Source organism: Pelodiscus sinensis, chromosome 2 (assembly GCF_049634645.1).
Source record: "Pelodiscus sinensis isolate JC-2024 chromosome 2, ASM4963464v1, whole genome shotgun sequence".
NCBI classification, from domain to species: Eukaryota; Metazoa; Chordata; order Testudines; family Trionychidae; genus Pelodiscus; species Pelodiscus sinensis.
Genome location: NC_134712.1, coordinates 53,757,982 through 53,771,735, shown reverse-complemented (window position 1 = coordinate 53,771,735; position 13,754 = coordinate 53,757,982). Strand labels below are relative to the sequence as shown.

General features: G+C 37.4%; 1 protein-coding gene across 10 annotated transcripts in view; it reads right to left on the bottom strand.

The window, feature by feature from the left end:
- STAU2 (staufen double-stranded RNA binding protein 2) overlaps positions 1–13,754 on the bottom strand; it is a 236,454-nt gene that overhangs the window by 200,735 nt on the left and 21,965 nt on the right. For all 10 annotated transcript variants that reach the window (XM_075920513.1, XM_075920512.1, XM_075920516.1 and 7 more), the window contains exons 4-5: positions 12,537–12,696; positions 9,481–9,616 (exon numbers count right to left, since the gene is read on the bottom strand). In XM_075920513.1, the coding sequence (XP_075776628.1) occupies positions 9,481–9,616; positions 12,537–12,696 (296 nt within the window). The remainder of the gene's footprint in view (positions 1–9,480; positions 9,617–12,536; positions 12,697–13,754) is intronic.

Below are 13,754 nucleotides of genomic sequence, written 5' to 3'. Positions count from 1 at the left end.
TTCATACTGCCCTCTAGTGGTCTAAAAGTAATACTTCTAGATGCCTTACTGAATTGTTAATTTGAATCATCTATCTCCTAACTCTCCATAGGTAAGGTCATTATGTCCTCCTTTAACTTTTAGCACTCTCAAATCCACTTCACCTCTTGTACAGGATGCAGCCTATACCACTTTGTCATCTGGCTTACATCAATACTAGGAGGCCAGTTTAATACTCCTCTCTCCAAAGACACCAAGAGCATCACTTCTAAAACACATCTAGTTTCTCTTGGCCCATCCAAAAGGTAAATCCTGTTGTCATTCTAAATCCTTCCACAGGAAGTATGTTGGATCATTGCACTGGCGCAGAATATAGAATAGCAATTCCATAATTACAGGTATATAACCTATTACAATCCAACCTCTAATTGTTACTTCCACATAGCTTTCTCGTTTACCATTAAAATGCCATTGACTAAAGGGGAAAGGTAAGGAGGTTAAAGTGTCCAGAAAATATTTTTCAGCATGTTAATACTAAGTAAATAGAAAGGCCTACATTATTGTTCAGTAACATCAATGGCATCTTTATCATCATCTGTCTTCTCTTCCATAGGACTCATGACACTAACAGGGAAAACATGTCACAACATCAGTGAACATGTATGTTCACAAAAAATTGCACTTATATACTCTCCATGACAGCTATTCTTGGTGAAAGTGTAATTATTCCAACCTGTCTCTTGCACTTGTACAAGACTGGACTATCCAGTGACTGTCACTTCTGTTCCATTTTGCACTGGCCTATCATCATGATTGCAGGACTAACTGTACCTCTGTGGCCTCTCTCATTGCATCTCCTCAGGTCTTAGGCCTTGTGCCTTTATTCCATCTGCAGTAGGCTCCCTCACAATTAGTCTGGGTGCTAGCTACAGCACCCATCCATTTTTAATCAGCGGGTCTTTGGTCAAGCACCTGCAGTTCTTCCAGTCAGGAGTTTGTGATTGGTATATGTTGTGATCCGACAAAGCATTCATTTAGCATTAGGAAAAAAGTATTAAAGAAAAAAAGAAACATATATCCTTCTTACCTAAAGCCCTAAAATACTATGATATGACTTAAGCAGGCCTACTTTTGTTCCGACACCCGAGGGAAGTGCCCGCATCTCAGTCTAATTCCTCTAACAAGTCCTCTCCCGCTCTTGAGGGAAGGTTCCTTATTCATTCTTCCAGAGTAATTCCATTTAGTGTTCATAGGCTTTTTTGTGTCCTGGTCCAAACCATTTTTGTAAGTTAGCAGGGCAGGAGGCAAAATCATGCAAATCGTCCTGCCACTATCCCTTAACAACTCTTAAGCTGATAGGTGGTTTACCTTGTACCATTCTATTCCTTCCTGTCTATTTTTCCAAACAGACTACTGTTGAGTTAAATCAGTACTGTCATGCACAAATCAATAAAAAGGACAACATACAGTATTCATGAATTATTACGGAGCTGTTCCTTATCCATCACTTCTATTCAGGGTTCAAATGAAGTCCCTTTCATGGCATGCAGAAGACATCCCTACAGCCACACCAATTCCCCTGAAGGTTAAAGTGATGCGCCTGAAAGCTGGGTGAAGGACCTCTTAAGTGAATGGATTTCATCCTGTGTATGCTAACCAGGTAACTATATGACAGTGCATACTCTTTTGTGGGCTATTTGTGGATAAAATGATCTAGGTAGATTTAAATAGTTTCCTGAAATGCAACCACATTTGACAACATGGCTTATTGCATTTCGTTATTCTATTCTGATTTTCTTGTCCCTTTTTTTACTTACATTTATAAAATTTGCATCGAATAAATAAAGCTGGCTGAACTCCATCCCAGCTGTCCCAGGGATGGATCTGGCTCCTGCATTAGGAAGGCAAGATAAGGGACCTGCTGAAGTTAGGGAGGTGGGATGGGCTCTAGAGGGGCTTAAGGAACAGGGCATTTGCCTAGGGAGCACAGAGCGGTGGGTTCGAGAAGGCAGGATAAGGGAGGCAGTAAGGTTGCATTGCTAAACATTTAAAAGTCTAGTGATGCCAAAATTCAGAAAGCACACTTGGCCTTAGCATTGTCCCCTTGGAAATATACAATAGAATAGTCTTTAACTGCAGGGCTGTGCAAGACACACCCTTGTAATACATCTTCCATTCTTACACTATAAAGTTATAATGCTCTAGAAGATATAATTTATTTTACACAATATAATCGTTTCTCTCTATTTAAATCTACTAACCAGATCTTCTCTCTAATTAAATCTACCGTGGCAGAATTATACCTCCACCCTGCCGCATTGGAGATACACTGAAAGTGGCAACATCTAGGAGCAGTCCTTGAGTTCAGGGGGAAGTAAGAGAGTGCAGTGGTGGTGGAGGCAGAGAGCTGGGCAAGGAGGAAGGCTCCTAGTACCCTCTGCCATCTACTGTACCTATACAAAGGTAGTACCCAATATGCCACTTAGTCTTCAATATGTGATATAAATACAGAAGGAAGTAGTCCCAAGGGGAGTAGATGAAAATGCAAAGTGTAGGCAAAGCTGTCAAAGGGGCATGTTAAATAAAATATATACCAATTGTGTGACATATACACACAAGGCAGTGGCATCACATAAAATTCTTGATAACTAAACTAGTGCTGCTGAAATTATTTTCATTTTATGCTTTTATCCACCCACTATTTTCCTTTCTCTTTGTTTCTATACTTCACACGTTTTTTTGGTTTCCAAAGTTTTCTTTTAAGGTTTTTAAGCTCCTTGTACTGTGGTAAGACAGTTTTAAGGAAATGTATATTATAAGCAAATCATTTAGGCACTCTTTCAAATGAAGAGGGAGTGTACTCTGTGATCCCTTTGACAAGGATTTGCAGAACTACAACATCAAAAGCAGGTGTCCAGTTTCCAGCAGCTTTTATTTCTTGTCTAAAAGCATGCGATTTGATGCATTTGTAAGATATCAAATCTCTTTTGCCATTTTACAGACTTTCTGTCATTGAAACTACTGGAACACACACTTCAAGGTGGATTCTTTTCAACTGTAATTGAAAACAACACATTATGATATTAAAAGTTAAGCAAATGGAGACATATACATTTAGGGGGAAGCTGGACAACTCTATATAGCTGGAACTCAGACAGATCTTGTTTTATTTTTCATGGCTTTCATTTGATTGAATAATTATGGTTTTGATTTTTTAAATTCTGTAAATGAACTGGGTGCTCATATAATGGGAGCAGGAGCGTAGGAGGTGGGGAGGGGGGGAATAACAGACTGGCAGGAGAGAGATATAGCCTGACCAGGTGTGTTTAAGTTTCATCACACAACTCTGCCAATGTTCCTCAGTCCTGATCTGCTATTCCAGTCCTTGGTCTTTTCTGAACTGTTTGCCAATTCTATTTAATTGTACCAAATAACAATAAAACCTAAGATAAAAAAATAAATTTCCATTCATTTACCCTTGTACCTCACACAGAACACTTACAAGCACACAGCACTGTGATGCTCATAAAAGTTCACTCAAATATAGCCACATTCTCTTGATACAAATAATTAATATTTTACCAGACATGAAAAGAAGCATGCTAATTTTTTGGCCATGAACAGCCTGTGTCAATAGCTAACAAAATAACAACAAATGGGCCCTCAAATATCCTAAGTGTACAAAGGTGACATCAGTGTTTGAGCAGACTTCATGTCTGCTAACAATGAAATCCCCAAGAACTTTGTAAAAATTAATTTGTTTATGAGAAGGAAAATTCATTTGAGGAACAAACAGAATATGACTGAAAGCATAAGGGCTTATTCTCCTTCATTTAAAGTATATAAAGCTCTCTGGGATCCATTCAGATAAAGAGAACTATATACATGCAAGATTATCATCACTGTTTTTTTGTATAATTCATACAGTACTGTATATTGTTTGGGGTAAAAAGGCCAGTTACTGCAAAACTCTTCAAAAGCTCGAAAATGAATCCTAAAAGCTACCATCTATAAAACTGGTGACATTACAAATGCTAGGAGAGGTTTTTATCTTGATTATAAAACCCTCTCTTTAAACAATGTGAAACTTTCGCAATTAAATGAAAGCTATTGGAAGGGGATATAGCAAACATGGTAACTTAGCTACCTAAACTGAGAGCAAAGTATTCTCCCTGAGAGTTTTTAAGATTTCTATTTTATCACCACAAATAGATAAACATTTCACTATCTCGAAACTTGTGGATACTACTTTAGATGTGGAAATTCTAAAGACAACCCATGTAAGACTTCTCAAAATGAATCTTAAGAGTTATTTAAGGGGGTCAAAAAACATGTGGACAAGGGGGATCCAGTGGATATAGTATACTTAGAATTCCATAAAGCATTTGACAAGGTCCCTCACCAAAGGCTCTTAAGTAAAGTATGTTGTCATGGGATAAGAGGGAAGGTCCTTTCATGGACTGATAACTGGTTAAAAGACAGGAAAAAAGGGTAGAAATAAATGGTAAGTTTTCTGAGTGGAGAGAGGTAACTAGTGGTGTCCTGGGACCCATCCTATGAATTGATTTATAAATGATCTAGAAAAAGGGTAGAGTGATGATGCCAAACTGCTCAATACAGTTAAGACCAAAGCAGACTATGAAGAGCTTCAAAAAGATCTCACCAAACTAAATGATTAGGCAACAAAATGGCAAATGAAATTTAATGTTGATAAATGTAAAGTAATGCACATTGGAAAAAATAATCCCAACTATATATGCAATATGATAGGGACTAATTTGTCTACAACTACTCAAGAGAGAGATCTTGGGAGTCCTTGTGGATAGTTTTCTGAAAACACCCACTCAGTGTGCAGCGGCAGTGAAAAAAGCAAACAGAATGTTAAGAGTCATAAAAAAAGGAATAGAGAATAAGACCGAGAATATCTCATTGCCTCTATATAAAACCATGGTACACCCACATCTTGAATAATGCATACAGATGTGTTCGCCTCATCTCCAAAAAGATATATTGGCATTAGACAAGGTTCAGAAAAAGGCAACAAAAATTATTAGGAGTTTGGAACAGGTCCCATATGAAGAGGGATTAAAAAGACTTGCACTTTTCAGCTTAGAAAAGAATATGATAGAGGTCTATAAAATCATGACTGGTATGGGAAAAATGAATAAGGAAAAGTTATTTACTTATTCCCATAATATAATATGGTGTCACCAAATGAAATTAATAGGAAGCAGGTTTAAAACAAACAAAAGGAAGTTTTTCTTCACTCAGAGCACAGTCAACCTGTGGAATTCCTTACCAGAGGATGCAGTGAAGGCTAGAACTTTAACAGGGTTAAAAAAGAGCTAGATAGATTCATGGAGGTTAGATCCATCAATGGCTATTAGCCAGGATAGGTAGGAATGGTGTCCCTAGACTGTGTTTCTCTGGAGGTGGGTGACAGGGGAGGGGTCACTTGAGGATTACCTGTTGTGATCTCTCCCTCTGGGGCATCTGGTATTGGCCACTGTCATCAGACAGGCTACTGGGCTAGATGGACCTTTGGTCTGACCCAGTATGGCCGTTCTTATGTTCTTAATGTTGCAGGACTCTTTGCCTTCATGATGAAACTCTTGGAGCTAATTGCTAAGATCAGGTATATACTTATGCGGACGTTTGAATTAAGATACACAACTCCAGCTATGTTAATTGCACAGCTTGAGTCGACTTACCTTAATTTAAACTTTGGTGCCATCTCCACAGAGGAAGGTTGACAGGAGCAAAAGCTCAGGTCAACTTCCCTTATTCCTCGTGACAGTGAGGAGTACCAGAGTCAATAGGGATGCCTTTACTAGAAGCGCTAAATCGAACACCGGAAGATCAACTGTCACAGCATCTATCCTCTGTTTAATATAGACATAGCCTAAGAAAATATCTACATATCAAAGAAAAACCCACTGCTAGCTCATGCCACCCAACCCATGTGGGGTTTGGGCTGTAGGTTTGTTTCATTGCTGTGTAGACATCTGGGTTTGGGCCATGAAACAGCCCACATAGGTTATAATGCCAGAAGGAACTGCTGTTATCATCCAGTCTGACCTTCCATATTATACAGGCCATTGGAGTCCCCTGAATTAATTCCTGTTTGGTCTAGAGCAAATCTTTTAGAAAACATTCAATCTTGATTTTAAAAATTTCTAGTGATAGAGAATCCACCACAACCTTTGGTAAACTGTTCAAACCTTCACTGTTACAAACGTGCACCTTATTCCTAGTCTGAATTTGTATTGCTCTGACTGGTAGCCATTTGATCGTACTATACTTTTGTCTGCTACTGAAGAGCCCTTTACTAACGAATTTTAGTTCCACGTGTAGATACTTACAGACTGTGATCAAGTTACCCACACCATTCTCTTTGTTGAACAGATTGAGCTCTTTGAGTCTATCAATATGAGGCATGTTTTCTAATCTTTGAATCATTCTCATGTCTCTTTGATGAACCCTCTCCAATTTATCAACCATGAATTGTGAATACCAGAAGTGGACAAAGAATTCAAACAACACTAGCACAACTGAAAAATACTGCAGTCATTATAATCGCTGTATTCCTACTATAAATATTAACTAACTTACTTTTCAGATGTTAAAAATTTAAATAATACATATTATAATGTTCATGTTTACTTTGGCTCTCCAGTAACATTTATGTTCTATGATCCTACTGCTAAAAACCTGGCAGAGAATACATAATACAAAAACTTACGGTACAGCAGGTCTTTAATGATAGAAACAATATAATATACAACTTACTGTAGTAATAAATTATAATTATGTTATTGTAACATGTATATCATAGTTTCCTGTGGGACCTCTGCTTGTTATCAAAGGGCTAACTCAGAGCACCACTCTGGGCAAGCAGGTGTGCAATAAGCAGTTCCTATTTAGGAGTAACCTCTGTAGGCATTGTAATTTAAAGACACTGTTTCTGAGTCACAATCCTCCCCTCCCCCTCACTTCCTCCTTATGTCGGAAGGTGGGGTGTAGTAATTTGCAGCTGACCCACAGCAAACTACTATCTCTCCCCTAAGTTGGTGCAACTACTCAGTTCAGTGAGCAAAAGCTAAGGAGAAGCAAAGGCTCCATGTAATTGCCATCACTCTCTGCCATCTGCTCTGGGGGAGTAAGCAACCAGGTATCCCACGTACGGAGGGTTCTAATACCACACAGGCACATAGTCCTAATCTATCTAGGCAAAAAACACCTATGCTTAAACAGAGGTTTACCTCCCTTCACATCCCATCTTTTCCTCATATATGTAAGTGTCAAATTCTGAGGTCAAATTTCTGCTGAAGTCACTAGGAGTTTTGTCTAAATAAGGACTGTAGGATTGTCAGAGGCCGAAGGTTTATTACTGATTTTCTCATAACAATTTTACAAAAATAGCATGTCATCACCAATCCAGAATTATGATTTCACAGCAGGAGCCAACAGAAGGAACGTGAGGCTCCAAGGGAGAAGTCCTAAGTAAAACACAAATCTCTAAATGGAAAGGTAAATTAAAGTTTGTGCAAAGGTGTTCTTCTGGATAAAAAAAAAAAGTATAGGGTCAATCATAGATTTATTTCAAAAATCTGAATTAGGACAAGTGTTGCCCGAATGAAATCTGTGACATTTCAATGAGTTTCCTGAGTAGAGAAATAAAACTACTTTATGCAACACTTTTTTATACAGTAATAATTGTTATGAGCTGTACTATCTTGAGTGGTTTTCGTTGCACTACATCAGAAGAAAACACTCTACAATTCCATATTCTAGATTTTTTTCCCTCCATTAAACTTAATTCCTAGTCTAGATAATTTTTGTCAGCAAAAGTAATTTTTATTGCTATTTTTAGTAACATAAGAACGGCCATACTGGGTCAGACCAAAGTTCCATCTAGTCCAGTATCTTGTCTTCCAACAGTGGCCAATGCCAGATGCCCAAGAGCGTGAACACAGCAGGCAATCATCACATGATCCCTCTCCCGTCATCCATTTCCAGTCTCTGACAAACAGATGCTAGGGACACCATTCCTACCCATCCTGACAAATAGCCATTGATGGACATAGCCTCCATGAATTTATCTAGTTCTTTTTCTAACCCTGTTAAATTCCTGGTCTTCACAACATCCTCTGGCAAGGAGTTCTACAGGTTGAGTGTGCACTGCATGAAGAAAAAAAAACTTTCTTTTGTTTTAAACCTTCTACCTATTAATTTCATTTGCTGACCCCAAGTTCTTATATTATGGGAACAAGTGAATAATTTTTCCTTATTCATTTTTTCCATATCATTCATGATTTTATAGATATCTATCATATCCCCTTTTAGTCTCCTCTTTTCTAAGCTGAAGTAATTATAAGAGTACTAAAAGACTGAATAAAAGTATTAATAAAAAAATAATTTCAGACAATACAATCATTTAGCAAAAGCAGGACATGCTACAGTAGACTGTACCCAAGCAGTGATTGAGAACATGATAGGCACCACACTTAACTAAAGAAGTGCTTTGTATCACTTTGGATACAAAGAGGAGAGAGAATTCCTTTGGATAAGTTAGAAACATTAACCAAACCTTCAACACCTTTTATCCATAAAGAGAGTAGGTATGATGCAATTCCTTTGAAGTAAAGAAGATTGAAAAGGAATAGGGACTCCGTGCATCTGAGGTCCAGCTAAACGACAGAAAGTAATCTTTTTTTAAGTTTAGCTCTAAATACTAACTTTAATGAACTATTAAGTCTCTCATTATATCCAGACAAGGAAGTATTAGGATGCTTACTTTGTTGCCACCCATTTAACTTTTACAAGTCTCCTAAAAATGGACAGAGTAGCTCAAAAAAGAAAACCATTACTCTGAAACAATGGTTGCTATGGGGTCCTTCCTATCATTAGCAGAAATTATTCCATATAAGGAGGAATTAGATTAGAGGATTTTAAAATGTGGAATAAAGTTATTATTAATAAATCAAAAGTTATCAGGTAGCAGCATTTGTGAATTGAAGAACTGAGATACTTGTGCCTGAAGAAAGCTATAAACATCTACTGGAGATGGGAGGATAGCTCCACAGCATGGTAACTTTTCAGATGGAGCCCTCCCAATCTTATCTGCCTCCAAGAGAAAGGGGAGTTTTTCACATTCAAAGCAATCCTACAACAGCTAAGATATCAGCAATGATAAGCAACACTTTTATAGCGAGTTAACAATCTGATTCATGGCTCTCCAGTACAGATGGAATTCTAGTTCCAATCTACATTTAACAAAAATCATTACAAATTTTACCCATGCTTTGGTCCCCTTGATATCCTTGGGCATTTGTCATTTTAAACATGTATTGCTAATAAGTAAGTGTTTCTAAGCTGCAATTCTTATCCTCTACTTGCTAAGAATTTTATTTACATTGCACTAGTCTATAAAATTTAAGGAAATTTGGTATCTATTTAAGCAAAAGAGAAGGAACAGCAAACAACAGAAAACATACAAACCTCTGATTGTACATGCCCCGGAAGTTATAATTTGCTCTATAGTTTGGGATTGGCTTTGGATCTAGTGGTCTATAGATGGCAGGCTCTCCCCTTTTCATAGCAAGACCATTCAGCTCCACTGTTGGTGTTATACTGCCTGTAAAAAATAAGACTACATATAAGACAGCAAAACTAAAAAAGCAGTGACTAAAAAGCTGCATCAAATTTCAGTATAAAATGGAGGTACAGATCCAACTTTAATCACTGAATGTGAACAAGCACTTAAATAGACATTTTCATGTATCCTCTTGGAATTTCATCAAACAACTTTGTCCAAATGAGATTACTGTGATCAAATTGGTTAGTCGGATTTGAACAATCACAAGAATGCCTGTAAAATATTATGAAACTTTTTCAAATTAGTACCAATAAAAGAACGTCTCTTTCTTCTAGATGTCATTAAATAAAAAGATGAAAACCAAAAATCTTATACATGTTTACAGCTACTGAAACAAGATACCTGTACAGGTTGGACCTCTCTGGTCCGGCACCATTGTGACCTGACCAGTCCTGAAGGAGGGAGTTTGCCAGACCAGGGGAGGTCAATTCTGCCCCTCTGCTGACAGACTCGAGGCTTCCCCAGGGTCCATCAGCAGACCAAGCCAGGCTCTGCTGCCCTGCCAGGGCTCCACTGCCGCTGGGGCTCTGCTGCGGCTCTGGATTACTGCAGTTCCACTGTCACCAAGGCTCTGCTGCCCCCAGGCTATGCTGCCCCAGGACCACTGGGACTCCACAGACCCTGGGCTCCACTGCCTCCGGGCTGTCAGCTATCAACTCTTGGCTCTGCTCTCTATCACCGGGCTCCTAAGGCTCTCTGGTCCAAGGGTTCCCTGGTCCAGCAACATCTGTGGTCCTATCTACAGATGTTGCCAGACCAGAGATTCCCAGACCCAGAGGTTCATAGATTACTGTAGTCATTTAATAACAATGTGACAGAAGTCAGGACTAAATGATTTAGTTTCAACAGATGAGAGGTTAAACACATAACTAACATTAAAATTAAAGCGTCGAGGAGTCCTGTGGCACCTTATAGACTTACTGAAGTGTAGGAGCATAAGCTTTCGTGGGCAAAGACCCACTTCGTCAGATGCATGTGGGTCTTTGCCCACAAAAGCTTATGCACCTACACTTCAGTTAGTCTATAAGGTGCCACAGGACTCCTCACCGCTTTTGCAGATTCAAACTAACACGGCTACCCCTCTGATATTAAAATTAAAAACTTCAATTTTAATAAATTAGTTTCCAGTTCATAAGTTTCTTGCTGTTTGCAATTATTTATTAACCAAACTTTCAAATATGAGCCTGCAACCCATCATAAAACACCTTATTTAAAAAGCAAATCCATCAGAGGAGTCAAATCATTTAATATAATTGTCTTGTTATTTATTTGAGAGGAAATTTTACTAGCAAATTATAAACCAAGATATATCCCACTCCTACTGTGAGAAGAAAAATCCAAAATGAGTTTAAATAGATCTATTCCATTACCTAAAATTATAATCATATAATATGCACATTAATCCAGACCCAGAAGATCAATAATTGTTGTAAGTATATACTAGTTATTCAAGTTTTATGTGGCATTGCTACAGGTTTTATGCAGTACTCAGGCAAAACTATCACTAGCCACAATTTTGATTTTTTTCCCTCAAATGAAGGACTGCACGGATTGCATAATGTATGTGATTATGAATTAAGATACAGAATAAAAATAATGGTAGCCACTAGATCAGAAGATACCTGTGCTTTGAAATAAAAAGTCTTAAAGGAAATGTCATATGAATGCCTGTAGATACTCAATAGATTTTTTAGCTTTAAAGGAAATTCTTCTTATTTTTTCTGTTATCCACTTTTCAATTAAAAATATAAAAAGAAGACTTGTCCAGAACTCCTACTGCCCATGTAATATGCTGCCACACCAACAGCCAAATACAAGGCCCTCCTTCCCAGGGTCCTGCACCTGTTTCTGCTGAAATAAACAGCAGAAGTCCAATTGACTTCAGTGGAAACAGGATCAAGCCCCAAGCCAGCAGGGTCTGGAAGAGTTCTAGGAGTATAGGCTCAGGCCTAAGGGAATGGAAGATAGAAAAGAAAACTTTACATTATTCACAAACAATTCCTTCTTCCAAGGCTCAGGCCATTATTGATGGGATCTGGAGAAAAGTTTGTCTAGCCCTCCTTAGTCAAAAAGACGGTTAGTGTCAAGTGAATCCTTTTGAAAGTGGTTGAGAGAAAGTAATGAGGAAAAATCTCAAAAGAAATAAAGGTATCTTTTCCCATTTCATTAATTACTTTTTTTCAGACAAGAATAAGTCATTGTGTGTGACTAATTGAGATTCATATGCACTGAGTGATACATTTCCTATGTCTGTATTTTATTTTCTCACCTACACCAGCATATTTTTCATGCAGTATTCCACATGCATGTAACATCTCTAGATGAGGGTCACATGTCTCCACAAATGTCCTTCTGATTAATCGAATAAGTTTGCAGAACTTGCTGGAAAAAATCATTTAGGTTGCTACAAAGGAAAATTGATTAGGCAGGCAATTAAGTACTGAGGTTTTTGTGCCAAATTCCACCCTGATTTCTACTTTCGCCTTCAGTGGCATTGCACATGGAGTAACTTGTGTAGAATTTGGCACTTTCCCTGAAAAAAGTGTCAAAATATTAATTTGCCAGGTTCGATATTCTTACTAACGTAAAGATGATTTGTTCAATCTGTTTCCTTTTTGTGCTTGCATACTATTGACCACATAAATTGACTTGTACTTTTACCCTCAGAGCTGAGCTTTGCAGAAGTAAATGTATTCACATGCAGTTAAGCAGATTCTGCTATAGCAGCTAAAAAGAATTACCATGCATTCTAATAGTAAAGTTTTTAATAGTATAACATTACCTTACCTTCCAGTTTTACTTATGCCTAATATAAAATTCTCTGTAAACCATCTAAGCCTGCTGTCTTCTGACAAACAAGAAGATTCATTATTTGAAAGGAGACAAATAAGGAACATACCTGGGTTATTATTAATGTTATTTTTGGGTGGCCTGGGAGTTGGTTTGGGAAGAGTCGTTTTGTTCAATGCTTTGCTAGCAGCAGCATGTTGAGCCTTTTTAATACTGCTCCCTTCTGCTTCCCATGTCTGCTCTCCAAGATGCAGCTGCACTGTGAACATCTTCAAAAACATAAAGAACAGGTAAATAATGGCAAGACTGTCACCAAAGTGAGTTAGAATAATCTTTATGAAGCACTACACAGATGGAAAGGAACTGCATTCCTTTATTTGTTGTAATACTTTGGGCCAAATTTTGCTCTGAGATGTATATATAAGGGTTCCCATTGAAGTCAAATGGCAAGATTTAGCCTTTAAATGTAAAAAACAAAACACATAGCATCACACCAACAATCATATATTGTGTTATAAAAGTCAAATAGTAGTAACTAAGTATCAGCTTGCTATTCTTGGAAGGATATTAAAATTAAATTTATTAACCTGATTCTTCACAGTCTTGCATCTGTGTGATCATTTACATGAATGTAAAGGTTACTAAATGAAAATGACTAAATCTTCAAGACAGTGGAGAACCTTACCTAATGAGCGTCATAGAAAAAATATTGTAACTCATTTTCCACACAAAGGTAAAAGCCCTCACAACCAAAGGATCTGTTCAAAAGTAGAAAGTTTCTCTGGAAAAACAATGCTGTCTTCTTAAATTAATTTTGTTTCTTTAACATGAGTTCTATAAAGCAGATTAGGAACTGAAATCACTCAAATTTAAGAAAGTTGGCTCGACTCACCTTTAAAAAAATCTTGAGAATCAATAGTAAAGAACAATCTCAAACAAACAAACCATCAAAAAGTAATAGCCAAGTGCTATAAAATGTGAAAATGAAATCCTAAACATATTTAAAATATTTGGAAGTCATATCACTATCATAAGCATCTAATAATTGTGCCCTGTTTATATGTATACAGTTTTAAAATGTAGCTCTTCTAACATTCCTTCTAAGGGAGGATAGAAAAAGAAATGAATTAATTTTCTTTCAAATATCAAGGTATCAAACTACAAAGAACCAGATTCTAATCACACATGAATTGATACGTTAACTGCTTATCTTGACAGAACATTCTACTTTACCTTTTGGAGAAACACAGAAATGCGTACACATGAAACTAAAAGATGACATACAATTGTTTATTTAATTTTTTAGTTTGCCTACTTTTTTTTTTTT